The following is a 26,872-nucleotide window of genomic DNA, read 5'->3' on the forward strand; positions in this document are numbered from 1 at the left end:
GGGGGCTCTCCCGCTCTCCCCTACTGCATCAGCCCCCGAGCTGGGACTGGGAAGGAGGGGGGGTCTCTCCCCGGCAGCCCCCGAGCTGGGGCTGAGGAAAGTCGCCTCTTTCTTTGGCCGCCACAGCCCTGCACATCCCAAATTCCCCCCTCACTCCACTACCCCCTCCCACCTACCCTCTTCCCCCCAAGGCCACCACCTCACCTTACATGTGCGTCTTCTCCAGAGTCCAGGCTCCTAATTAGTGGAGCCATGCCTGCACGGCTCCACTAATTAGGTGGGTGGCCCTTCATTCTTGTGTGCGGCCACCAGGCCATTCACCTTCAAGGGAACTACCCGCGGACCACCTGAATGGAGCTCACGGACCACTGGTGGGCCACAGACCACAGTTTGAGACCAGGGTTTGAGGTTTAGGGTTTCTCATCAAGTTCACTCTCATTTGAGGTTACTTTTAGTCACATGACTCCAGCAACATAAGGAAATTTCTAGAAGTGGATATTTGTGCTGGATGAGGTCATTAGATGATATCTGATATCTTCTAGGCATCATAAGTCCTGGAAGGGTGCAGATGCTGGCTCAGAGGATGGGATCTGGAAAATACTGGCTTCTGTTCAAACCAAAAAGAAAAATTGTCCAACTTTACAGTGCTGAGGGGGGGAAATCTACCTTTAGAATGTGTGTCGGGGGAGGGCAGAAAGAGTGAGCAACCCATCTTCTTGAGGGAGGCGATCTATTTTTTCCACACGACCTCCCTGCATACCAGTGTCTCCACAATTCTGAATTCTTAAGGCATTCCTTCAGCTGGCAGGAGAGGTGTAGCCGATTGGAGTAACTACTACTCATGCAATATTTCTGTCTGGGGAACTAGCTTTCTTGTGGGCCAAGACTTTATGGTATATTTGCAATCAAAATGGTGCAAGGCTTTTCATCTGTCTGGGTCTATTCTGAGGTATGCTCTTCTTTCTGAGGTGACCTTTAAATTATCTGTGGTGTACCTAGATGGCATAGTAACAAATGTACTTTGATATATTGAAATATATGCATGAGGAATTTTTTATTCTTGCACTGGAAAAAACTCTTCCAACAAAATGGAGCACTGGTATAATTTGTACCAGCAGCTCATCACGTGCATGATATTGACTTCTTCCACCACTTTATACTTTTCACTTTGCAGCATGAAATGTTCTGTGTGTCATCAAGTTGTAGGATGATAGCTTTGACGCTGATAAAAGCCCAGTGTTATTGTGTAACTTATATATACTGTATAAAATATTGTAGATACAAAGGAGTGTCAACTTCTGTTTCAATTATTTTAAAGTTAATATTGTATATATCACATACACCTTCTTGGACTCAAAATGTAAGCACATGTTAAGATGTGAAGCAATCTGTAGTTGGAGAAGAACTACAAAATGGCAGTTCCATCTATGTTGTGTGTGCACTTTCACATACATTAAACATGTCAATTTACTCCTTATGTACAGTAGTTAGAAGTATTTTAATGACCAAGGCAAGGGAATTTGTTGTTCTTTGTTTTCCTTCTTGAATTTATATCTGAGAGACCAAATAGATAATAAATTCCAACCAAAGTATGGGCGGTGAGACAATCTCAGTATTTGGAATCTTCATTAGCAAAAATCCTGGAAGGGTGCAGGTGCTGGCCCAGAGATGGACTTTGGAAAATACTGGTTTCTGTTCAAACCAAAAAGAAAAATTGTTCAACTTTGCAGTAGGGGAAAGCTGCTTTTAGGATTTGCATTTGTCCAACAGTTGTTTACTATAATCATTAGTACCGGTATATTATGCATTACAGGTGTTCATTTGGTAGTGAAAATTGTGAAGTTGCATATAATTTTAATTGTAACCCTTTATTCTGAAAAATTCATATTTTTCAATGAAGCTTTCCATACTTGCATATGCCTAAAAGTTAATAATTAAAAAAAAAATGGAGCAAAATCTCTGGCCAGTTTTGAGTCAAGTGGCTCATGTGTTTGTTTCTATTTAAAAAACAAACAAAAAAACCCAAAACCCTACTTCCTGACACTGGAAAAAATGTATCTGGAACTTGTAATTGCATGTTTTGTTTTTTAAAAAGCAACAAACAGTGAGGAGTGTCTATTTAGTTTGAAAAAAGTCAGTTCTGATTTAATAAATATGCCTGTTTAAAACATTGTGTACTTCACATGCACAATATAAAACTTTGTGGAGGGTAGAGGAGCACATTTTGGGCAATATTTATGGTGTATGTGTGAATAGCTCAGAATCTCAACACTAAATCTAAAATGGCAGTTGGGCAAATTGTATATAATGTGAAATTTTAAAATATGAATAAATACACAGAATAATGTATTTTCAGTGCGGAAACTAATTTTTTAAAAAACTCAGAAGTAGCTGTACAGCAAGTGATATGTTGAACCCTCAGGATGTATTTTTACTAAACAAAGTTATTTAATTACATTTTATAAGGGGCAGTATTTTTCTTTTTTTAATTTATTTGCATCATTCTGGATGGTGACCAGACAAGTGAAATTTGCTAATTTATGTTTTACTTTTCAAGAGTCAGATAAAATAAAATGTAGTGTATTCAAATGAGCTATCATATTGCAGCAATGTCATCTTCTCTTTTAAGGTTTTGATAGGGGGAAGGATGATGTGTCACAAAGTAAAGAAGATTCAGCACATTCAATGTCAAAAAGCAAGGTAAGCACAGCCACCTTTCCAAAAGCTGATTTTAAATATGCAGTTACACAGTGGAGTTGTTCTGTGCACTGGGTTTAAATGCAAGTGTATTTAGCTACTCTTAGTGTTAATCTGGTGGATTGCTGTGAAGACTTTTTAAGAGAGAAGGATTAAATATTAATAAAAGCATAGTGTCTACTTTATTAGGGTGAATTTAAACATAAACCTACAGTGCAAACTCAAGAAATTGAGTTACAGTTTATCATGTCTTCTTGTTAAAAATCTCATTTAGAAGATGGTATCACTTAACTTAAATCCACTACTTTTGGGCAGCACTGGTCTTGATATAGAATGTAAACTTTCAGCCTTTTGACCTGTAGGTGAGAGTGCCATTGATTGAGTGAGTAATAATATCCCCTAATGGGACGAGTTGAGGGTTGTGAAAGAATCTTTAATGGGAAAAGGTGTGTTTTCCAACAATCATTCTGTTTATATGTAGTTTGTGTTTTGAGATACAAAAGTATTTTTAATTTAATGTTGCTATTTAAGAGCATGAAGTAGTCATTCATGAGTTCAATATGAAGTCCCATTCCTGTTGAGCACTGAGGGCCTCCTATGAGGTGCAAAGTGCCATCATCTCCCATGGCAGTCAACAGTCTATGGATCTTTAGTATAAGAAACTATGGTCACTGGTTTCTTTACATTCATTTTAAAACTAGAGCTGGTCATTAATTTTTTGATTAAACATCTTTCATTAGAAAATGCCAATTTGTTGAAGTTGAAACTGTTTTCTGGAAAGGGTCAGTTTTGATGAATTTTGCATTTCAAAAAAAGTTTCAAAATGATCAAAACTTCTTGTGACTTTTTCTTCGCCAAACAAACAAAAACGAAGCCCAGGCTCCAGCCTGAGTTTGTAATATCAAAGCATCATCTACACATCTACTTTTAGTGTGTAAAACCCACTTCCATAAGTCTGTAGACCTGATCTGGGAGGCTCAAACCCCTTAGCTCAGATCCATTTGTACTTAGAGCCTGATGAGTTGTTCATATAAAGGTTTTCAGGAACTTGCCTTGATATTGTAAGATGTGGTATTTTTACATCAGACATTTTCTAAGAGTTTTAAGAAATTCCCAGATTCTGAACCAGGACATCTTGAATGTGGAAGATCAATGTACTACTACAGCGAACACACTATTGCCATATTCCCTTTATGTTTTTTTGCCTCACAAGTTGTCAAGGCATTTTGAGTGCAGAAGATAGGGGCCTGCAAGGATTCTAAACATTAATACTTGCCATTCCAGGCTTGTATGCTGCCACCACCCAAATGCAAAAAAAAAAAAAAAAAACCAAACAACCTTGGACCCAGGAAGGAACACTTGGGAATTCCTCCCTGTGGGGTACCCTCAAGCCCTTACACACACACACACACACACACACACACACACACACACACACACACACACACACACACACACACACACACACACACTGAGCAGGGGGAAAAAAGGGAAATTAGCTGTAGCCACCAACCGACATATGCACAAACCTCTTAGGACACCAAAAATCCAATCCTGTTTTTAAAAAGGTAAATTTTATTTAAAAAAAGAAAGGGCGGGGAGGGGAGAAAATACATCTGGAACTTAGGCTTTTGCTAGATTTTAAAAGAGCAATTCCAAAAATTAAGCAGACAAACTAGCTTTCTTGGAGGTTCAGCTTAACGGTTACAAGCAAACAAAAGCATCAGGGGTTAGCACAGAGGAGATCCACAAGCCAAAATAAGAAATAAACCCGATAGCATCTAATTAAATATTCCCTATCCAAATTATTTTTTCTAAGTATGGAAGATACTTTTTCATACCTGTTTCAAACCTTACACAGCATTCCTGCTTATAGCATTGCTGCTCCGAGTCCCTCCAGCCCAGAGAACAACAGACCAAGGGAAAATTTATTTCCCAATTTACAAAAGTTCTAGCCTTCCCATTGTCTCTTTTGGTCAGGTGCCCACTTTTTTTTTCTTTACCTGGGGGACTTTTTAACCCTTTACAGGTAAAGCAAGTAGAAAACAGCTGTCGAGGGATTTTACAGCTAACTGGCTGCCTGGGTGTCCATCAAAGGGAGCTACCTCCCACCCCCTCTTTATCACACAGATACTTTAAGTTTATAGGCTATGGCTGCAGAAATCTTACATATGAAAAACCTATACTTGTAGAGACTGGTGCAATATGAGGAAATTTTTATTTGTGTTGCTTTGTGACCCCCTAACTTTGCTGTTCACATCCATGCTACAACTTCTTGATTGGGGTCTAAGTGTCTAATATGTAGGTCTGCCTTTGGTGATCCTTGTGTATTTGGTGGCACATGAAGTTTTAATGTGGAATAATGGCCTTCAGTATCTTTCTAATCAACAGTCTGTAATGTATATCTTTCTGTGTGGTTATAAAGAAGGCCACATTTTGCACAACATCTGTATGAACAAGAGTAAAGAACTACTGTTTGGTCACTGAATTGAATTGATTTGTTTTTATAGATGAGATTGTCGGACAGTTTTTTCTCAAGGCATCTCTACAAGGACAAAGTGAAAGCTGTTTAGGTACCTTAACTGAACGTTTCTATTCAATGGCAAAAAAAAACCCTGTTAACACAGGGTTAAGGTTGCTTGGTAGATGTCGACTCCGTGCAGAACGTTGAGTTGAGGGAAAATTCAAACTTCTGAAAACAAGGAAATTCACAGTTAAGGTTGCCATGCAACTTTAACTCTGCCCTTTTTCGATAAATGTAGGAGCTCTTCGCCAACTTTTTTACTGTCCATTCACAGTCACCCACTAGATTCCATCTAACATTATTAAAGGGAAAATAGGTTGCCCACATTACCTTCTGTCTCTCCCTCTGGAGTTGGCAGTAGCCAAGGGAATTATTTGGATACACTGTAGGTGCAGCCAGTATGTTAACTGCATTTTCTGCTTTTCAAAAGTTTGAGATGTCCTCGACATTCTGCAAGGGACCACATACCACCAAGCAACCTTTTAACTGCAGCAGCAGTTCAAAAAAGCTAACCGTGTTAGGAACCATTAGGAAAGAGAGAGATAATAGGACAGAAAATATCATAATGCCACTATATAATACACCCACACCTTGAATACCGCGTGCAGTTCTGCTCTCTCCATCTCAGAAATGCTTTTGAACTGGAAAAAGTACTGAGAGGGCAACAAAACTGAGTAGGGGTATGAAACAGCTTCTGCATAAGGAGAGATTAAAAAGACTGGGACTGGTCAGTTTAGAAAAGAGATGACTAAGGGAGGGATATGATAGAGGTGTATAAAATCAGGAATAGTGTGGAGAAAGTGAATAAGGAAATGTTATTTACCCCTTCACATAATACGAGAAGCAGGGTTCACCCAATTAAATTAATAGGCAGCAGGTTTAAAAAAACATAAGGAGATATTTCTTCACACAACATACAGTCCACCTGTTGAACTCATTGCCAAGGGATATTGTGACGGCCAAAAGTATAACTGGATTCGAAAAAGAATTGGATATGTTCATGGAGGATAGGTCCAGCAATGGCTGTTTTGCCAAGATAATTGCCCTGTTCTGTTCATTCCTTCTGAAGCATCTGGCACTGACCCCTGTCGGAAGACAGGACAGTGGTCTATATGGACAATTGGTCTAATGCAGTATGGCCGTTCTTGTGTTCTTAACCATCACTCTGTATTAACGTAGGTATTTGCCATTGAATAGAAACTCACAGTCCAGGCACCCAAACAGTGCCAAACTACTATAATAACAGACAGTCCCTACCTCAACAAGCTCACAGTCTAAGGCGTGGTCTACACTCGACAGTTTGGTTGACGTAAGGCAGCTTACGTCAACCTAATTATGTCAGTGTACATACTATATCCTTGTCCCGCCGATGTAAGTAGCCAACTACACCGACATAACTCCACCTCCACGAGAGGCGTAGCACTTATGTCTGATTTTCCACAAAGACTTTAATTACATTCCCCAAAATAAAATTGCCAGGACTCTCAAACTGCAGCAACCTCCAGCCACTCATTTCAAAACTTTTTGTTTTAGGTGTGGGTTTTTGATTAACTTATCAAAATTAAGTTAGTTATATTAACTGAAGGGTGAGTTCACAGTCATCAGTCTCAACGAGGTCTGTGATTAATCTAATGATTAGTACCTATCAGTTTACTAACACAAGTCACCAGAAGGAAAGAGGATTTTTTGGCAGGGAGTCTGTAACTTGGGAACCTCTTGGTTGAATGACCTCCTACTTCAGTCATTAGCGCTACCCCACTTCCTCATGAGGCAGACCAAATTTAAAAGCAATCAAAATAACCATTCGGATTTTAGAGCACTCACAAGAGTTGAGGTTTAAAGCATATAAACTGGTGGGAATGAAAACCCTCTAGCTCAGCGGTTCTCAAACTGTGGGTCAGAATCCCAAAGTGGGTCGTGACCCCATTTTAATGGGGTCTCTAGGGTTGGCGTTAGACTTGCCCTGAGGCTGAAGCCGAAGCTAAGGCCCCCCTACCCTGCCCAGGGCTACCTGGGGCTGAAGACGGGGCTTGGGCTCAGGCTTCAGTTCCCCCTCCCAGGGTCATGTAGTAATTTTTGTTGTCAAAGGGGGTCGCAGTACAATGAAGTTTGAGAACCACTGAATAGCTGTTTTCTCTGTATTGATACATGCACACTGCAGAAACCACACGTTTTCTTAAATACTGTTCTCAGTTTGGGTTGTCAAAGGTTTAGTGGGGTTCCATGCACGCGACTCTTCTGACCTGCATCATAATCATAGTTTGATCTCTAGCTCTGGGGAAGGGGTAGAAACTTTTTGGAAAATGGCTGTTTTTTCAAGGCTTATCTCTGGAATCCCTGGCTCAAATGACCCTGCCCCCCTGCTGAGGTGCACAGAAATGTTCAATTACTTCAAAGAAGTCTAAGCATATAGTTTTTAGAGGATTTAGGAAGGTCGACCTTTAAACAGAATTTGTGACACAGCCTTAACTGTCATGCTTCTATTGCCTACTATATTATCTACATCACCCTGATCCAGTGGCTTTATAGCCTATTTACACTGGAAGAAAAGAGCAATTTGTGGGAGAGAATAGGACTTGAGTATTTACTCATAGATTATCCTCTGTAAGGAGGATACCCTGTATTCTTCATGCAAAAACAAAAGGTTGTTTAAACTGAAAAATTCAGTGCAACCTTAACTATGGAGCTGTTATGGAATTTCCATAATCATCTTGCAGGTATTACCTTTTTAAAAAACAAAAAACTTTTTGCCTTGGTGTAGTATTCTATGGTCACTAATTCCTGTCTCCCAGTCCAACTGCTCTGAAGCTGATGGAAAAGACTTGGAATTCGGTGATGTCATAGTTGAGAAGGCTGGACCATGTCAGCTTTTGTTCAGTCTTTAAGCTCTGACTCCTATTGTTTTGCATCTGAAGCAATCCAGTCATTCAATTCTAGTCCACACTCAGGTTGTACTGGTCGGGGAAAGGGGAAAATATACTTGGTCGTTATCCAGCTCCTTTATGATGACAACAGCTGGTTGGTCCTGAAGCTTCTGAGCCCTCTTTCTATTCAGTGGTTTTTTTTGAACTGAGATTCTTTAATTTATAATTTAACTAAATTACTGATCTTTGATTATTAATCCAATTTATTTTTTCATCTTTCCATTTTAGGTTCTTACTCTTGTTTTCCGTCCCATAACTTTAGTCTTTCTGTCCTTTCCAGTTACTATCTTATCTGGAAGTCTGTACAGCTGAAATGAGGAGATGAAAGATGTTTTCTTTCCCCCATTAACACCTCTTTTTCCACCTTCAGTTTTGCAGTAACTGTTTGCCTGACTTTTGATAGGAATCAACAGCTCCCTAGACCTCAGGATAAGCTTTCAGAGATACAACTGGCTGTCCCAGCTACAAAGGCTAAGTGGTAGCCCTTTTATCTAAGCATGGACTGGACCAGCAGTGATGATGAAAGTTACTCACGACCCAGTACAAGGAAGGTACAGCATGTACCTCACTAGGAGTTGCAGTTGGCTCTTTTACAATGTTTTCTGTTTAAAATGTTTTCTCCTGTCATTTTTTATAAGTGAATTTAGTGCTTGGGAAAGGTGCTGGGTTGACATCCCTAGAGTTCAAAGTCTTCCATTTATTTACTGAACAAGTTTCCCATAGGCAGTTTCATCACAATGCCTTTCTAACGAACTTCAACTCTTGCATGGAGACCAAGGTTTCATAGTTCTAGGATTAATGTGCACTCGTGTGGGATCCCATGCACATACTTATATTTCAGATAGCATTAGATTCCTTTTAACAGGCAAACTGAAAACTTCGAAGTATTATTTCGGGTTGTGTTCCATTACCCCTTGCCTTTTGGATTCTCTTGGGTCATCTCTCCACAAATGCTTGAAACAGAGTAATTATTTCTTTCCCTTCATCCAATGCAATGAAAGTACTTGAATCCTTATGACTTAATAGACCAAGGATTCACATGTCCAGTTGTGTATTTAGAGTTTAAACCTAAATTTTATTTTGTTCTGAACAGGCTTCTAATATGAAATGAACAGTGCTCCCTTCACTCATTATCCCAAATGTAGGGAATCTCCATACTTGCACATTTTAGACTCAATCATTTCTAAATGTTTCAGAAGGAAACTTTTTGTGAATAAACTTTGTTTTGGAATTTGAGATTTGAAAATGGAAAGCTGGCTATTTGAAAGGCTAAATAGATTAAGAGGTTGCTTTCAGAAAATTGTCCTCTAATTTGTACTGGCAGCAAGGAGGCTAGCATTGGTACCCGGGCATTTTGCTACAAAAGCAACTCTTATCAATCAGGGTTGTTTCAGTGCATAAAGAAATAGAACTCTTTTAAATTTATTTTTGGGTTGGTAGGAGATAACTACTGAACAATTCCCAGTGGTGATTCATGGGATTGCAATAGTAATGACAAGTGATAAATTGTAACATCACAGCAGACTTTCCTTACAGATGGCCAGTTGCCAGTCTTTGGCTGGAGCAGTCTGTGTCCTCTTCCAGTTCCCTTTCAGCTAGTGGGCAACAGATAAAAAGAAACAATCTTTGAATCTTTAAAGACATGACCCCCCCCAAAAAAATCATGTCAGCACATTGCCTTGAATGAGGACTCAGGTTTTATAAGCAACCTTTAATCCCACTCTCCAGTCCGGTGGCACGTGGGTACTCTGCTGAGATATCTTGATCTTCTGGAGTTTGTAGGAGAGGAGAAAGCAGTGACTGAACTCTTCTTGAGCAATCATAGTCCACTGACTCATGGAACAGATTTAAGTCTAGTCTAGTCTGAAGAGGTTGCATGATTCCTTTCATGGATTAGGGGGTAAGTGCCTAAATAGCAGCTGGCACAGAAGGAGTTGTCAGGTTATGGGTGTCGAATATTGAAGAGTTGAGCTCCTCCCAATTTTAAATTCCTATGGTCCATCTTTCAGCCAAACAGAGCATTAAAAAACCAAAAAGTAAAAAACAAGAAGAAAACCATTCAGCCATAGACAACTTGTGTCTGCCAAAGTGTGTGTGTGCAGGGGCGGGGCAGATTTTGGGCAACCGACTTCAGCAGTGTTACTGAGTATGCTCTGTCTGTGTGAACATGCTCAGTACAAGCCATATAGAAAATGGATGGGGGGAGGGAAGAGAATGTGACCCCTCATCTCTCCTCTTCTTTCTCTTCCACACCCACCCCCCCAGTTCATCTCTGGTAAAACAATTCAAAACTAATCACGTTTGGAACATCCGAAGAGTTCCTTAGCCACAGATTGCACATGCAACAAATTTACTAAATGTAGTTGAGCTGCTTCTGGAGGATTCACTTGCAGGCTCCTTCAGTCCTTAAAGTAATTGACAAAAGTATAACTCTGTAAATAGTTTTTGCATGAACAAGGTTGTGAGAAATTGATTTTTATTGAAGGAAATGAAGACAGTAGAAACCTATAGAAATATCTGTGCACATCGCTGATTATTTTTTTTTGTCTGAGTGAAGCATTTTCCTAATGTGTCCACGTATCTATCAACAATACTTACTTATTCTGTATATTATAAATTTCAGTCTGAATCCAAGCTTTTCAATGGCTCTGATAAGGACATCTCCTCTACTTCAAGCAAGCTCACAAAAAAGGAGTCTCTTAAGGTGTGTCACTTTCCAAAATAATGTATTAACAACCTGTATTTGACCAGCCAAGCCACCTTCCAGTCAGACCTCAGAAGCTAAATAGGGCTAAGACCTCTCAGGTAGAGCCTTGCACGGGGCTATTTTTTTAAATCCAGCTCCCATCCTGTCCCACAATACCCACTCCCTCATTTTCTTGCATTTTTTATTCCGCTCCCATCTGCAAAAACCTTAGATCCTGAAAAAGAGACAAATTCCCCCATGCTACTAAAAAAAAAAATTGATTAATATATTGTGTATATATAAATGAAATTCAGACACAATTTTTACCACTAAAAGTATAAAACAAATATTGCTTAAACCATGTAAAAACTACTTTTAACTTCTGTCATAGTAAACATCAAATCTCTTTCTATCCCTTGCTTAAATTTAAGTATTAAAACCTTTATTTTAAAAAAAAGAAAAATATGCTTTACATTGCTGAAATTCTGTTTGACAAACTGATGAGAGATTGTGTTTTTTTCTGCAAATTACTGCAGTCTGTTGGGGTTTTTTTATGTGCATCCAATCCTGCCCTCAACAAATTACAGTTTACCTGCTCCCACTATTATGGCAGTGGGTCCTTTGGGACCTGTGGGATCCCAATACCGCTGCTGTGCTCTACTCTAAAGAATATCTAGGGCCATTGCCTCACGATGATGCTAAGGTGACTTTGTGTTTCTGTTGTGCAGTCTTTAGGACCCATTTTACATATGGAATAGTGCCACTTGTTGAATCACCAACACTGTCTTGTGGTACCTATGTTTTCCTTGTTGGGGTTTCCTCCATAGACTGAGAAGATCAGACCCTACAAAGTTTAAAATCACTGCTAGAGGTGTTTAGTACAGAATTTTTCAGCGTGGGGTAGAAAACAAAAAATCTTGGGGGGGAAAAAAGTCTGGTTTGATTTGAACCCAAAACAATTTTTTTCCTAACTTTTCATCAAATTGAAATCTTAGATTTGTTTTGAATCAACCAAAACATTGTCAACTTGAAAATAATTTTTTTCTGTACTCTGTTTTGAGTTTTTGTTTCAATTTGGTTGTGTGGATGTGTCACCCCTTTTTTTAATAAATTTGGCCAAATTTTGAAATTGAACTGTCCATTTTGAAATGAAAAGTCAAAACAAAATGGTCCAAGATGAAACATTTCAAAATGGTCAGAAAAGAAACGTTTCAACTCTTGAACTTTTTTTTCAACTGAAACTATTTGCCAAATTTCAAATAGTTTTGGGTCCTGAAAAATGCAATGATGAAAAAGCAATTTATTGAAGAAACTTTACCCAACTCTTGAGGTGTTATAGTCACAGACCTTAAAGTGATCGGCCACCATGAGAGGAAAATGGCATCACTGAATTTCTACTGCAATAAATAAATAAATAACAAGTAAATACTTTCATATCTGTCTTTCATTATTTTTCAATTCAATGGACATTTAACCATGCATACCTCTCCTAAACCCAGAATCTGCACAATTGTGCTAGTGTATGAGAACTTGAAATTGACTACTAATTGATTACAAATAAAAGTGAAACTGTGACTGGTCTACTTGCCTTCCTGATAAGGAGCAATGAAATAAACAATAACATTGTTAAAAATAAGTGATTTCAGTTATTTTAAAAAATTAAATTTTAAGATGATATTTGTAACATTTTTTTAAATTTAATATTAGAAGTGACTTGTCTTGAAACTGAGCACGGAAAAGTCTTGTGTGTTCAAGACAAACATTCTTCCCCATTTTAAAGCTGCTTCTTTGACTATATTATTACAGGTTGAGCTTTACACCTTACAATTTTCCTGAGTTTTTGTTAATTGCAATGGGTTTTTGTTTTTATTGCTCTGACTTGCTTTTTCCCTGTGATTTAAAATAGTTTTACCATCTTGTATATTTGTTATTTACAGGTTCAAAAGAAAAATTACAGAGAAGAGAAGAAGAGAGCTACGAAAGAATTGCTTAGCACAATCACAGACCCATCAGTTATTGTTATGGCTGACTGGCTGAAGGTCAGAGCTTGAGTGTGAAATCTGAGTTGAAGTTTTAGTAATTAATGATTAATGTTTAATGCTGATTAATGTTTTTCAACTAGCAGAGCATCTATTAATTGCAACCCAGAGACTCCATGCTTGAGTCCTAGGGGATAACTGAGGAACCTGGCTGTTACTTACTGCAGTCACCATAGTGATATTGACCTAATATGTACAGCAACTAATTTAAAAAACTAGTTGGGGTTATGGGTTTTTTGTACTTGTGATTTTATACTTGATCATAGAGAATTCCTTAATTTGTTAGAAGTCACAAAAGGAAGGTCAGTCATCTTAGGTATTTTAACACAGGTTCCTTCTTGCATATCTCTTCCTCTTTTTTCTCTTTCCTCCCATATGAAATAGCTATAATCCTAGAATCTTATTTCCATAGAAGGGATGAGATGTTCATCTGTCCCAAACAGTGGGCAGTACCACCAGCAACAGAGGATTGCAAAAGCAGTGTGGGTACATTTACAGAGATTAAACTAAATGGCTTATCCATAAGAGGTAATATTTATCCTGCTCATGGAAAAGCCTTACTAAATAGAATGATTAAATCAATACTGTGGAGGTCAACAAATTAGTGTTTGTTCAGCCTGATAAGGAGGAATAAATTCTAGAGTGACCAGAACTTAATCACAAACATCCATACCCCAGACATTCAAATCCAAGAAACCTAAGAACTCATGGTGGTGCACAAGAGGAGGTGCTCTCTCAGATAGCCAGTGATCCCACCCAAATCTGGAATTTTTATATATCTATAGATTGGTTGTTAACACCTTGATTTCCATTTCAAAATCAAGTATCAAGTATTAAGAACTCTGAGAACTGCTATGACCTACCATCGCTAACGATATATCTACACAACAAAGAAAAACCTATTGCTGGCCAGCGCCAGCCCACTTGGGCAGGGGCTGCAGGGCAATTTCGTTGCTGTGTAGATTTCTGGATTCAGGCTAGAGCCCAGGCTCTAGGACCCTCTGAGGTGGAAGAGTTCCAGAGCTCGGGCTCCATCCTGAGCCCAGAAGTCTACACAGCAACGAAACAGCCCTGCAGCCCGAGCCTGAGCCGGTTGGCATGGGCCAGCAATGGGTTTTTCTTGGCTGGGTAGATGCACCCTAAGGAGGCAATTGCATTCTGCACCAATTGTATCTTCTGAGTTGCATTCATAGTAATTCTACCCATATGTCATGAATAATATTGCTAATGGTAAAATACGCTTCGGCTGTGGACACTCCTGGGGAATCCAGAAGGAATCAGGGATCCAGAAGTATTTCCAGATTTTGAACCAATGTGTACATCACTTGCATAACAAGGGTAATATTCACCGGCCCTGGAAGGAGGAATCTGCATCTTAACATATTTCTGCCACAAGGAAGTACAGAACACTGTTGTAGAATCAACAGACTTACTTTATTTTGGGTAAAACTATCAATTGACTTAGATTCAATTTTCCTGTCAGCAGGAGGGGGATGACTTTGATATTTATTTGTGACTTCGATATTTATTTTTAATTGTGATGAACTAAACCCAATTGTTAATATTTTGTAGATTCGTGGTACATTGAAAAGCTGGACCAAACTGTGGTGTGTGCTGAAACCAGGAGTATTGCTCATTTACAAAACCCCCCAAAATGGCCAGTGGGTGGGAACAGTGCTCCTGAATGCTTGTGAACTCATTGAGCGGCCTTCCAAAAAAGATGGCTTTTGTTTCAAACTTTTCCATCCCTTGGAGCAGTCCATCTGGGCTGTTAAGGTTAGTGAACATCCATTCTTGAAGACATTGCAGAATGTGTCTGTGTTCTCAGCATTGAGTAGAAGCAGCCTTACACATAAGAGGCACTACGCTTTTCTATATAGTCAGCAGTGTTTTGTCTTCTAGCTATTCTTAACTTAATTCTGTGTTAATACAGTGTCTACTGCTGTACTTTTCATCCAAAAAAGTAACGATGTGACCTCTGTAATTTATACTGTGTAGCTCACATGTTGGTTACATGAACAGATTAATCTTTTAGGAAGTCCTTAGCAATAAATAGGATGCTATAATCTTTGCTGAAGAGCATACAGTGTGTTTCATGTAATGTGTCTTGCTGAAAAGTCTTTCATTCAATATTTGTAAATAGCTATTTCATTTCTTTAGATTTGATGCTTGAGTAAATTAATAACTTCATACAAAAGCACTTGTTTTAATTGCTTTTGTGCACAGCAGTAATGATGGTGACCTTGTAGGCATTTGAAGCTTATACATGATTCTGTATCTTGAAACGTGGTGGTGATGGTTATTTGAACAGTAGAATTCCATTTATCCGACCCTCCCTTAACAAGCTCTCCACGTTTACCAAACAGCTTGGACTGGAGGACCAGAAGCGGGCAATCTCTCCTGTGACCACTAGATTGTGCATCGTCACATTTTCCCATTCTCTGTTTTATCCAAAGTTTTGATGGTCTGATCTGGCCCTCGTCAGCTGTATTACCTTACCTCCTAACAGCCCTAATAATGGATGATGCATTTATTATACTCTCTGCATTCTACATCTGATACAAGATGCTAAGTACCTGTATAGCTGTTCCATGTCCTATCTCATCAGTGATGGAGAATGGTAACTTCCTTCTTCATTAAGATCAGGCAATTAAAGTAATAATCACCTGACATTTATTCAGAGGAACTATTGTCTGTTTGGAATCTTATCTCTTCTTAGTATGAAATACTCAAAATATTAGGGGTTTTTTTAATTGGTTGTAGATTTACTATAGTCTAAAACCACTTCAGAAGAGTTTTTTACCCTACTGATTTTTCATTGTCAGTTTGCTGTGTACTCATTTCCTCCATTCCTTTCCTAGCGATGTGTATTTTGTGGTTAATGTGACTTAAAAGTTCAATACTTTATTAACCTAATTCATGAAGGTTGTTAACAGCTGTTTGACTAGGGTGACCTAGCTCTGCAGAAGATGGCAAATCAGTCTTAGGCTGAGATCTGTATAAATCAAGGCTATATTTCCTAATTGCTTGAACGTTATTAAAGGTAGGTCAAATTTTAAACCAGAATAAGTCAATATTGTCCATTTTAAATGTACTGAGGGCTATTGTGGCATTTGTTTATTCTGGTGTGGCTATGTATAGTAGAGAATTATTAGTCTTAGTTAGAAGTCCTTGTTAAAACGATGTCTTCTTCCCTGTCCTGTCCCCCAGTCAGTAACAGCAATCCGCTAGTGAAACTGTAGATCCTGTGGGAGGCAAACTTTCATAAGGATAGCCGCAGGTAACTTTACTCTCCAATAAACTTTCACCATTAGGCTCACAAGAGAAAAAGCTTGTTTTTCAACAAAGAACAAGAACATAAGAATGTCTGTACTGGGTCAGACCAAAGGTCTATCTAGCCCAATATCTGTCTTCCGACAGTGGCCAATGCCAGGTGCTTCAGAGGGAATGAACAGAACAGGAAATCATCAAGTGATCTATCTCCTATTGCCCATTGCCACCTTCTGGCAAACAGAGGCTAGGGACCCCATCTCAGCCCATCCTGGCTAATAGCTATTGATGGACTTATCCTGAATTTATCTAGGGTTTTTTGAACCCTGTTGTAGTCTTGGCCTTCACAACATCCTCTGGCAAAGAGTTCCACAGGTTGACTGTGCATTGTGTGAAGAAATACTTCCTTTTGTTTGTTTTAAACCTGCTGCCTCTTAATTTCATTTGGTGACCCCTAGTTCTTGTGTTATAAGGAGTAAATAACACTTCACACCAGTCATGATTTTGTAGACCTCTCTCATATCCCCCCTTAGTCGTCTCTTTTCCAACCTGAAATATCCCAGTTTTATTAATCTCTCCGCATTTGGCAGCCATTCCATACCCCCTAATAATTTTTGTTGCCCTTTTCTGAACCTTTTCCAATTCCAATACATCTTTTTTGAGATGGGGCGACCATATCTGCACACAGTATTCAACATGTGGGCATACCATGGATTTGTATAGAGGCAATATAATAATTTCTGTCCTATCTATCCCTTTTTGAATGATTCCCAACATTCTGTTAGCTTTTTTGACTGCTGCTGCACACTGAGTGGATGTTTTCAGAGAACTATCCACAATGACTCCAAGATCTCTTTCATGAGTGGTAACAACTAATTTAGACCCCGTCATTTTATATATATAGTTGAGATTATTTTTTCCACTGTGCATTTACTTTGTATTTATCAACATTGAATTTCATCTGCTATTTTGTTGCCCAGTCACTCAGTTCTGTGTAGCTCTTCGCAGTCTGCTTTGGATTTAACTATCTTGAGTAGTTTTGTATCATCTGCAAATTTTGCAACCTCATTGTTTACCCCTTTTCCCCCAGATCATTTATGAATATGTTGAACAGTACTGGCCCCAGTACACACTCCTGGGGGACACAACTATTTACCATTCTCCATTCTGAAAACTGATCATTTATGCCTACCCTCTGTTTCCTGTCTTTTAACCAGTTACTGATCCAGGAGAGGACCTTCCCTCTTATCCCATGACAGCTTACTTTGCTTAAGAGTCTTTGGAGAGGGACCTTGTCAAGACTTGTTCACACCCAATCTGAAGAGACACCACCACTCAGAACTATGTACACAAGATGTATAAAGGTACTGCAGAAGTCAGCTTTTCCCTGAGCGCACTTATCATAGTGTCTGGTTCCTCCGTCTGGCTGACTGTGCATGACTTTCTGTAGTAGTCTGGGGCCAGTCGCTTATCATGCTCCCTTGATGTTATGCTCTTCCAGTCTACAGTGTATAACCAATAGTACCCACTCTGCTGTGTTTAAACCACTTGAAGAAGATGACAGTGATTTTTAGAAGCTATCATATGGAACAGCCAGTGTTAAAGAAACAATGTACACAGGCTAGTGCTGGTCCCAACCATAGCCAGGAATTTCTCAACTCTTATTACAGAGATTAAAAGCAAGAACTGTCCCCCAAGGGAAAGTCCTCAGAATTGAGACAAAAGGTATTGGTGGGTCTATGAAGAGTATATTTGGAAAGAAGGACATTTTAAGATAGGGGGTTAAGTCAGACTGTGAAAGAAACCATACAGTTTTTTATGTAGGAGGAGCTGTCAATCCTCCAAGTATAGATCACCACAGATCCAAGATGAATTAATAGGCAGCAGGTTTAAAACAAATAAAAGGAAGTATTTCTTCACACGACTCACAGTCAACCTGAGGAACTCCTTGCCAGAGGATGTTGTGAAGGCCAAGACCATAACAGGTTCAAAAAAGAACTAGATAAATTCATGGAGAATAGGTCCATCAATGGCTATTAGCCAGGATGGGCAGGAATGGTGTCCCTAGCCTCTGTTTGCCAGAAGCTGGGAATGAGCGACAGGGGACAGATCACTTGATGATTACCTGTTGTGTTCATTCGCTCTGGGGCACCTGGCATTGGCCACTGTCGGAAGACAGGATACTGGGCTAGATGGATCTTGGTCTGATCCAGCAAGGCCGTTCTTATGTTCTTACGTTCCACTCTGGTTTACACATGTGCATCAGGCACCCAGAGCCGGAGAATTTGTAAGTAATGTCCATTGGGTCACACATGCACCCTGGCTAACCTCGTGCCTCTGTCTGAGGGGATATAGGATGGGGCAGACGAATGGTCTCTCCTGTTACTTCTCACCACCTCATGATCTGCGTCAGAACCTCCAGTGTCTGTAGCTTCAGCATCATCCTAAAAAATAAGAATTAGATTTAGCTTTGTAAATAATTTTAACAATTTTTACAGTTTATGATAGAGTTTGCATCCCTACCTCCTCTAAAACCCTCTTCAAAAGCGCCTCAGGGGCCACTGTCACGAGAATATTCTCAAACAAGAGATGGACTCCCTTTTGGGACAGGAAGTGATAGAACACCTGCCTCCTCAATACCAAGGGAACAGGTTTTACTCGACTTACTTCCTGGTACCCAAAAAAAGGGTGGTTGGAGACCAATCCTCGACCACTGCCATTTCAATCACATCGTTTGCAAACTCAGATTTCACATGGTCATGTTGGCATCTGTAATCCCATGTTTAGAAAAGGACATGTGGTTTACAGTTCTTGAAGTGAAAGATACCTACTCTTCCATAGACATTCATCCCACTCATAGATACTTCCTCAGATTCATGGTGGTCTGACAATTTTCAGTACAGAGTGCTGCCTTTTAGCATAACAGTTGCCCCCAGAGTCTTTACCAAGGTGTTCTTGAGAGTAGCAGCTTATGTCAGAGATTGTGGTCTCATTATCTTCCCCTACCTCGAGGACTGGCTCCTTGTTGCCAAGTCACTCCAGGAAGCCTATGAGTTAACTTCTAGGATGCTGCACTTCCTCTCCTCACTGGGAGTCCTTATAAACGGCAAGAAATCTGTTCTCGCCCCCACACAATCTTTGGACTTCATCGTGGCCACCTTGAATTTTATCATTGCAAGAGCATATTTGCCCCAGGAAAGGTTCCAGATCGTGAACAATATATCATAGCTCAGATCAGATACCTCTCATCAGGTATATGTGGGCATCCTCGTATACCTTCCTCTCTGGACGGGACCATTATTACAGATGCATACCTATTTGGTTGGGGAGCTCACATGAACAGCTGCATAGCACAAGGTACTTGGACGTCTTGATAATCCAGGATGCACGTCAATATCCTGAAGTTGCGAACAGTCTGGAAAGCATGCGAAGCCATTCTTCCATTCAACTGTGCTCATCTTGTCCTTATAATGTTATGACTATTTTCTACATCAACAAGCAGAGGGGAGCAAGATCCATCTCCCTGTGTGCAGAAGCGGTCAGTCTTTTGGAACTGGTGTGTCAGCAATAGAATCACCCTATCAGCAGCCTACCTGCAGCAGACATTTTGTAGTCCACCATGATTGGGAACTCCATAACTTGGTATTGCACAATATTTTCGCTCTATGGGGAACCCCAACTAGGGATCTGTTTGCTTCTCAAATGAACAAGAAATGCATTACATATTGCTCCAGAAGAGCCCTGGGTCACTACTATGACATTACATCTCATATTCATCCTAGAAATAATATTATGATATAATTGTGATGCATTTTATACAAGATGGGTCATATAAGGTGTCATTGGAAAAGTTATGATTATCCTATTTGTACGCATGTATCATTTTTGTAGCTGAAGTTATGAATATTGACTATGTATCTGTATTTCAAATGTAGTTACACCTGGGCGATGCCCACTAGGCAAGATGCTTTCAGTCTAGATAGCTGGTTGGGAAGGGCTTATTCCGGGTAATGAATCATAAGGGAAAACAATAGGCCTTAGGAGAAACTTATCTCCCACCTGGTGAGCCTTCCTGAGAAGGCTCCAGACAGCCTGTAAATAATGACAGGTTTCAGAGTAACAGCCGTGTTAGTCTGTATTCGCAAAAAGAAAAGGAGTACTTGTGGCACCTTAGAGACTAACCAATTTATTTGAGTATAAGCTTTCGTGAGCTACAGCTCACTTATGCATCCGATGAAGTGAGCTGTAGCTCACGAAAGCTTATGCTCAAATAAATTGGTTCGTCTCTAAGGTGCCACAAGTACTCCTTTTCTTTTTCCTGTAAATAATGGCTGCTATGACTCTACAAGGGCATATGACCAGGCCACATGACTCTGAACTCTCTTTTGGAGTGTCTGTATTTTTCAACACACTTGTCTGGGAACTGGTTTTGGGACAAAGGGTTCCCGCCATGTACTAAAGCTATATAAGGCATGGAGTGACATCATCGGTTGTTCTTCACTCCCCACGCAAGAGGACTCCTGGAAACAGCTGAGGAACTGGAGGAAGTGCTGGACCAAGGCTAAAGGGATTTCTAGCCTGTGTATGTAAAACCTGGGGATTCCAAGCTGTAAATCAAGTGCAGCTTGTACCTTGAGAATCTGCCAGCCTGCTTGTATCATCAGTCAGGGTGAGAGATTAATTCAAATACTATTTTTCTAGTATGTTAAACCTAGTTTGTGTTTTTGTTTATTTACTAGGTAATCTGCTTTGATCTGTTTGCTATCCTTTATAATCACTTAAAATCTATCTTTTGTAGTTAATAAACTTGTTTTATGTTTTAATTTAAACCCAGTGTGCCTTTAAGTGAAGTGCCTGGGGAAAAAGCTCAGCTTGGTTTAACATAGGCTTGTTGCATTTCCTCTCCACATTGAGTGGGAGGCGACCTGGATAATAAATTCATACTGGTCAGGGTTTTGACCAGGGCAGGATGCTACAGCTCTGGGGTCCTAGGATGGAAAACTGGTGGTTGTTTTGGCTGGAGCCTCTCTATTGATGGTTTATGCAGTGGCTGGTCAGAGTGCCTGCGTGTAATTGCAGCTGGGTGTGTCCCTATCTGTATGAATGCTGGAGAAAGTGTAGGACCAGGAGCAGGTCTGCAGCTTGTCCCAGCAGCACAGTGTGAAAGGGAGCCCAGGTTGTTGGGTCAGAGGGCTCAGTGGTACCCCAGTTCCAGGTGGCACCCTGGGGGGGACTCCTCACATCTACTCCCAGGGTGATGCTCTGCTTCTTCCTTGGTCAGACCAGTTCAATTATGCCTTTCCTCTTCTATTGCTTCTACCATGAATTTTATACGAAGTCTGGCAGGGCAGCGGTCATCCTGATCGCCCCTTACTGGCACAGACAGTTCTGGTTTCCCAACCTCCTATACATGTCATCCCGGCTACTAATCCTCCTCCCAATGTTTCCTGAGTCCTGACCCAATGGAACAGCAAGATCAAGCACCCTGATCTGCATTTGTTCCATCTCAGGGCTTGATATTTGGATGGGTATCATCGTTAGAATGTTCAGTTGGGAGTAAACCTAACCCAGCCTTGTGAGACAGTCATCTAATATTAGGAAGAATTCTGTTAGAAGATGTTACTCCTGGGAGGCTTTTGCTCCAAAAAACTAAAAATTCTGCATATTATATTTGTCAAAATAATGCAATATAATCTCACCAGTTTCAATTGTTTTAATAATTTATTTAAACTACAATACAGAAAAAAAGTCACAATAACTTTTCAGCATTTCCTAAACACATGAAAGAAAAGTTACGAACACTTGGTAATTAATACCCTGCATTCCAGTTATAATCCTGAATTTTCATTGAAATTACGTTACAGAACACCAAACAGAAGGAGGGAAAAAGAAAAGTAGAATGTCATTTTAAATTGCTCAGACTCTTTCACATGTGAAAGTCGTACAGTTTTGCTAATCATTGTCCTGGACCTAGCTGGGTACTTTGGGAAGTGCTTGGTTCTGATTGTCCTGATATTTTATTGACTGCTTGATAAATGTTTTATTTGCCCTCAAAGTCTTTTCTTTTCTTTTTTTTTTAATGGGTAAGTAAAATAAATCCTGAGCTGTAATCTAACTCCATTGTGCCACTTTGGCATAGGAAAAAAGTGAGAAAGCACATAGATCTTCCTAGCTGATTCCCTTACTGTCATTTATAAGACTTTACATCTCTCTGGCAATGTAGGGGCCTTAAAACTTGTACAGGTTTTATGCTCCTGGGGGAATTGACTGAGAATGGGAAAAATTAACGAATAATAGGAGTAAGATGTTAATAGCGAAATGAAGGTGCTTTTCTTCTTGAACACAACAAAGGACCATTCTTCTAGAAACTGCCAATAATCCTCTCATCTTGGACTATAGCCTCTCTCTGAAGATATCAGGCCCGTCCATTGGCTCCTTGTGAGTCCATTTGGTGGCAATCAGTGCATATCATCCACCTCCTCAGGACTACTTGGTCTTCGCACATCCACTCACCACTAGATTCTGGAAAGGCTTAATCAACAGAACCTTCCCGCCTATTCAGAAGCTCACTCACCAATGGGACCTGAACCTGGTTTCTCTCAGTACCCATAAGGCTCCCCTTTGAACCTTTAGCTTCTTGCTCTATCTCTCTCCTTTCCATGAAGGTTGCTTTCTTCGTAGGCATCACCTCAGGTAGAAGGGTTGGCAAGCTTGGACTGATGATGGCAGATCCTTCTTACACTGTATTCCATAAGGATAAGTTTTCTTTGCATCTAGCTAAACCCCAAATTCACCACCAAAGAAGTTTCAGAATTTCACCTTAGCCAATTGATTCACTTACCTGTGTCTTCCTCTGTGGAAGCATGTGGTTTTGGGAAGAAAAGACTCCGATTCCTTGATGTTCAGCAAGCCTTGGGCTTGTAACTGCAAAAAACAAAACCAATCAGGAAATCCCCAAGACTTTTTATCACCATAGCAGAAGGAATCGGGGGACATGCCATCTCCTCCTAGAGAATCTCCAAATGGATATCTAGCTGCATTCTATTTTATCAGCTATCAAACCTTCTCCCCCCTTCACACCAAGGAGGTGAGAGCTCATTGCAAAAGAGCACAAGCAATAACTATGGCATCATTTCAGAAGGTGCCTTTCCTTGATATCTGTAAAGTGGCCAGATGAGGCTCTGTTTATGCATTTGCAAGACATTATGCCCAGGTGCAGGACTCCTCTGCTGATACATTCTTTGGGACTGGGGTCCTCCACTCAGTTCTACTGTCTACATCCTCACACCTTCCTCCTACTTCAGTAGTGCTTGTCAGTCACCCACGGCGGAATATAATAGGAACCATCACTAGAAGAGGAGGTTATTAACCTGTAATGGAGGTTCTTCGAGACGTGTGGTCCTCATCTGTATTTCATTACCCTCCCTCTTTCTTCTCTGTTTTGGATCTTCTCTGATTTGCAGGAGAGAGAGAACTGGAGAGATGGTTGGTCTGCCCCACCCTTTATGTCCTTGGATGGGGGCTCGAAGTGAGCCAGGACACATGCTTGGACCAAGTGACCTATTTTCAAATTCTCCAGCTCCAGGCACAGAGTACACATGCATAACTCACAGTGGAATACAGATAGGGACTACACATCTCTAAGAACCTCCATTACAGGTCACTAACTTCCTCTTTACTTGCTTTTGTTCAAAACTTCTTGCTTTTACATTCCCTCTTCTAACTTACCAGTTTCTCATTAGATTCACTGGGGGAAGTCCACCCCCCAAGACCCAAACAGATTTTCTTATCAATTAGGCTGATTGACAGTAGGTTTAACGTATCGTCCAACTGTGGCTACAAACCTAATGCAAACCCTTTTACCTATCAGTTGTCTTAAAATTCCTCTAACTTAACTGTTTTTAGAGTGGGCTCTTGAGTGGTATTTTCAATCTTTTATATTCTCTAAGCACACTTGAGAGAAATAGAAATATCTGTAGCAATGGCACTGTTTCTAAAGAAATGTTTTAAACATCTGGAATTTTTAGTTTATTTAGGTCTGTCAAGTGATTAAAAAAATTAATTGTGATTAATCGCACTGTTAATAATATAATACCTTTTTAAAATAGTTTTGGATATTTTCTACATTTTCAATATATTGATTTCAATTACAAAACAGAATACGAAGTATACAGTGCTCACTTTATTTTTCATTACAAATATTTGCACTGTAAAAAAACAAAACAAATTTTTTTTCAATTCATCTCATAAAAGTACTGCAGTGCAATCTCTTTATCATGGAAGTTGAACTTACAAATGTAGAATTATGTACAAAAAAACCTGCATTCAAAAATAAAACAATATAAAACTTTAGAGCCTGCAAATCCACTCAGTCCTACTTCTTGTTCAGCCAATCGTTCAGACAAACAAGTTTGTTTACATTTGCAGGAGATAATGTTGCCTGCTTCTTGTTTACAATGTCACCTGAAAGTGAGAACAGGTGTTCGCATGGCACTGTTGTAGCTGGCATTGCAAGATATTTATGTGCCAGATGCACTAAATATTATGTCCCTTCATGCTTCAACCATGCATCCATGCTGATAACGGGTTCTGCTTGATAACCATCCAAATTAGTGCAGACATATGCTTGTTCATTTTCATCATCTGAGTCAGATGCCACCAGAAGAAAGGTTGATTTTCTCTTTTGGTGGTTCAGGTTCTGTAGTTTCCGCATCTGAGTGTTGCTCTTTGAAGACTTCTGAAAGCATGCTCTACATCTCGTCCCTTTCAGATTTTGGAAGGCACTTCAGATTCTTAAACCTTGGGTCGAGTGATGTAGGTATCTTTAGAAATCTCACATTGGTACCTTCTTTGTGTTTTGTTAAATCTGCAGTGAAAGTGTTCTTAAAACTAACATGTGCTGGGTCATTATCCGAGAATGCTATAACATGAAATATATGGCAGAATGCAGGTAAAACAGAGTAGGAGACTTCTCCCCCAAGGAGTTCAGTCACAAATTTAATTAATGCATTTTTTTAACGAGCATCATCGGCATGAAAGAATGTCCTCTGGAATTGTGGCCCAAGCATGAAGGGGCATACAAATGTTAAGCATAACTGTCATGTAAATACCTTGAAATGCTGGCTACAAAGTGCCATGTGAGCGCCTGTTCTCACTTTCAGGTGACATGTAAATAGGAAGCTGCCAGCATTATCTCCCGTAAATGCAAACAAACTTGTTTGTCTTAGCAATTGGCTGAACAAGAAGTAGAGTAAGTGCACATGTAGGCTCTAAAGTTTTACATTGTTTTGTTTTTGAGTGTAGTTATGTAACAAAAAAGAATCTACATTTGTAAGTTGCACTTACACGATAAAGAACTGTATGGGGTGAATTGAAAAATACTCTTTCTTTCATTGGCAATTTTTACAGCATGAATATTTGCAATAAAAAATAATACAAAGTGAGCACTGTCAACTTTGTATGCTGTGGTGTAATTTAAATCAATATATTTAAAAATGTAGAAAAACATCCAAAAATATTATACATTTCAATTGGTATTCTATTGTTTAACAGTGTGATTAATCGTGATTAATTTTTGTAATCGTGATCGGGTTTTTTGAGTTAATCGCATGAGTTAACTGCGATTAATTCTCAGCCCTAAGTTTAATTTGAGATTTGTATCTGGAGCTTTGCATCCTTTGCCATCGCTTCCTGTTTGGAGACAGAGTGGCACCCTCTCCTGCTGATTCCGCTTGCAGAAGGCACTTGGAATCTACAGTGATGAGGGTCAAAGAAGTACCTAGGACAGATAGTATCCTTGCCACCTACTCATAAGTCCGTTTCTGTGAGGGGAGGAAGGTACCTCCATTATAACCTGATTTAGAGGAGGAGGCAAGGAAACAAGGTAAGAGAGCACGGGGTGCTGCTGACAGGCCAGGTCATAGAAGTTATTTGCCAAGTCAACTAAAGTCTCCAGATTAATTTTAAAAAATAAATTGGAATAAACTGAAGACCTTTCTCTTTAAAGTGTGGTTCTCAACTCAACCCCACTTTAAGATAAGTGTCTGAAGAGGAAAATCCAATGAAAGGAGGCAACTCCTCTACAGAACCATATCTTCATTAGTTGTTGCTGTGAGTGACAGTAGAGCTTCCTGCATTGTAATCAGCTTGTTACTGCAGCAAACAAGCCATGAAACAGCTGATTCAAAATAATGTCTATGGATGTTGTATTCATATATTTCTAGGGTCCTAAAGGTGAAGCGGTTGGTTCTATAACTCAGCCATTACCTGGAAGTTATTTGATCATCCGAGCAGCTTCAGAATCGGATGGTAAGTAAATTTTCTTGTTTTGTTTTGATTTTTCATTTTTGAAGTGCTTGCTTATTAGAGATTCAAATTATTCCATTTCTCTTGTACAGTGTTACAGCATCATATTTGCAGATCCGTAGTTCAGTTGAACATGCTTTTTTTTTAAACCCAATATATTAGATAGCTATAATGCAAGCATTTTTATTTCATATCATGAAGTAACTTTGCAAAGTTTTAGTAGTTATAAATTTTGAGTCCCTTAAACTAAACGTATGAGCCTACTTAAGAGACTAACAAACACAGCCTTGTAGAAGAGGTGTTAGTCCACATTAAATGCCAAATATCTTGGAAGATTCTAAATTAGAAAGAATTTCAAAAGACTGTTGTGTAACTTTGGTGAGTAGCTGCTATGCAACTGCACTAGTTAATTAACTTAGCACTGCAA

General features: G+C 39.6%; 1 protein-coding gene across 12 annotated transcripts in view; it reads left to right on the plus strand.

Annotated features, from left to right (window-relative positions):
• The window catches only part of OSBPL8 (oxysterol binding protein like 8), a 193,658-nt gene that overhangs the window by 123,272 nt on the left and 43,514 nt on the right, over positions 1-26,872 (plus strand). For 10 of the 12 annotated variants that reach the window (XR_012156740.2, XM_073327724.2, XM_073327730.1 and 7 more), the window contains 5 exons: positions 2,630-2,700; positions 10,769-10,849; positions 12,769-12,870; positions 14,443-14,646; positions 26,364-26,448. Coding sequence is in view for 11 of the 12 variants with exons in the window: in XM_073327724.2 (XP_073183825.2) it covers positions 2,630-2,700; positions 10,769-10,849; positions 12,769-12,870; positions 14,443-14,646; positions 26,364-26,448 (543 nt within the window). In the remaining variant the exon portion in view is untranslated. Of the gene's footprint in view, positions 1-2,629; positions 2,701-8,548; positions 8,697-10,768; positions 10,850-12,768; positions 12,871-14,442; positions 14,647-26,363; positions 26,449-26,872 lie in introns of those variants that run through there. The other 2 variants (XM_073327729.2, XM_073327722.2) reach the window with 2 other exon arrangements.

This window comes from Lepidochelys kempii, chromosome 1, assembly GCF_965140285.1.
Source record: "Lepidochelys kempii isolate rLepKem1 chromosome 1, rLepKem1.hap1, whole genome shotgun sequence".
NCBI lineage: Eukaryota > Metazoa > Chordata > Testudines > Cheloniidae > Lepidochelys > Lepidochelys kempii.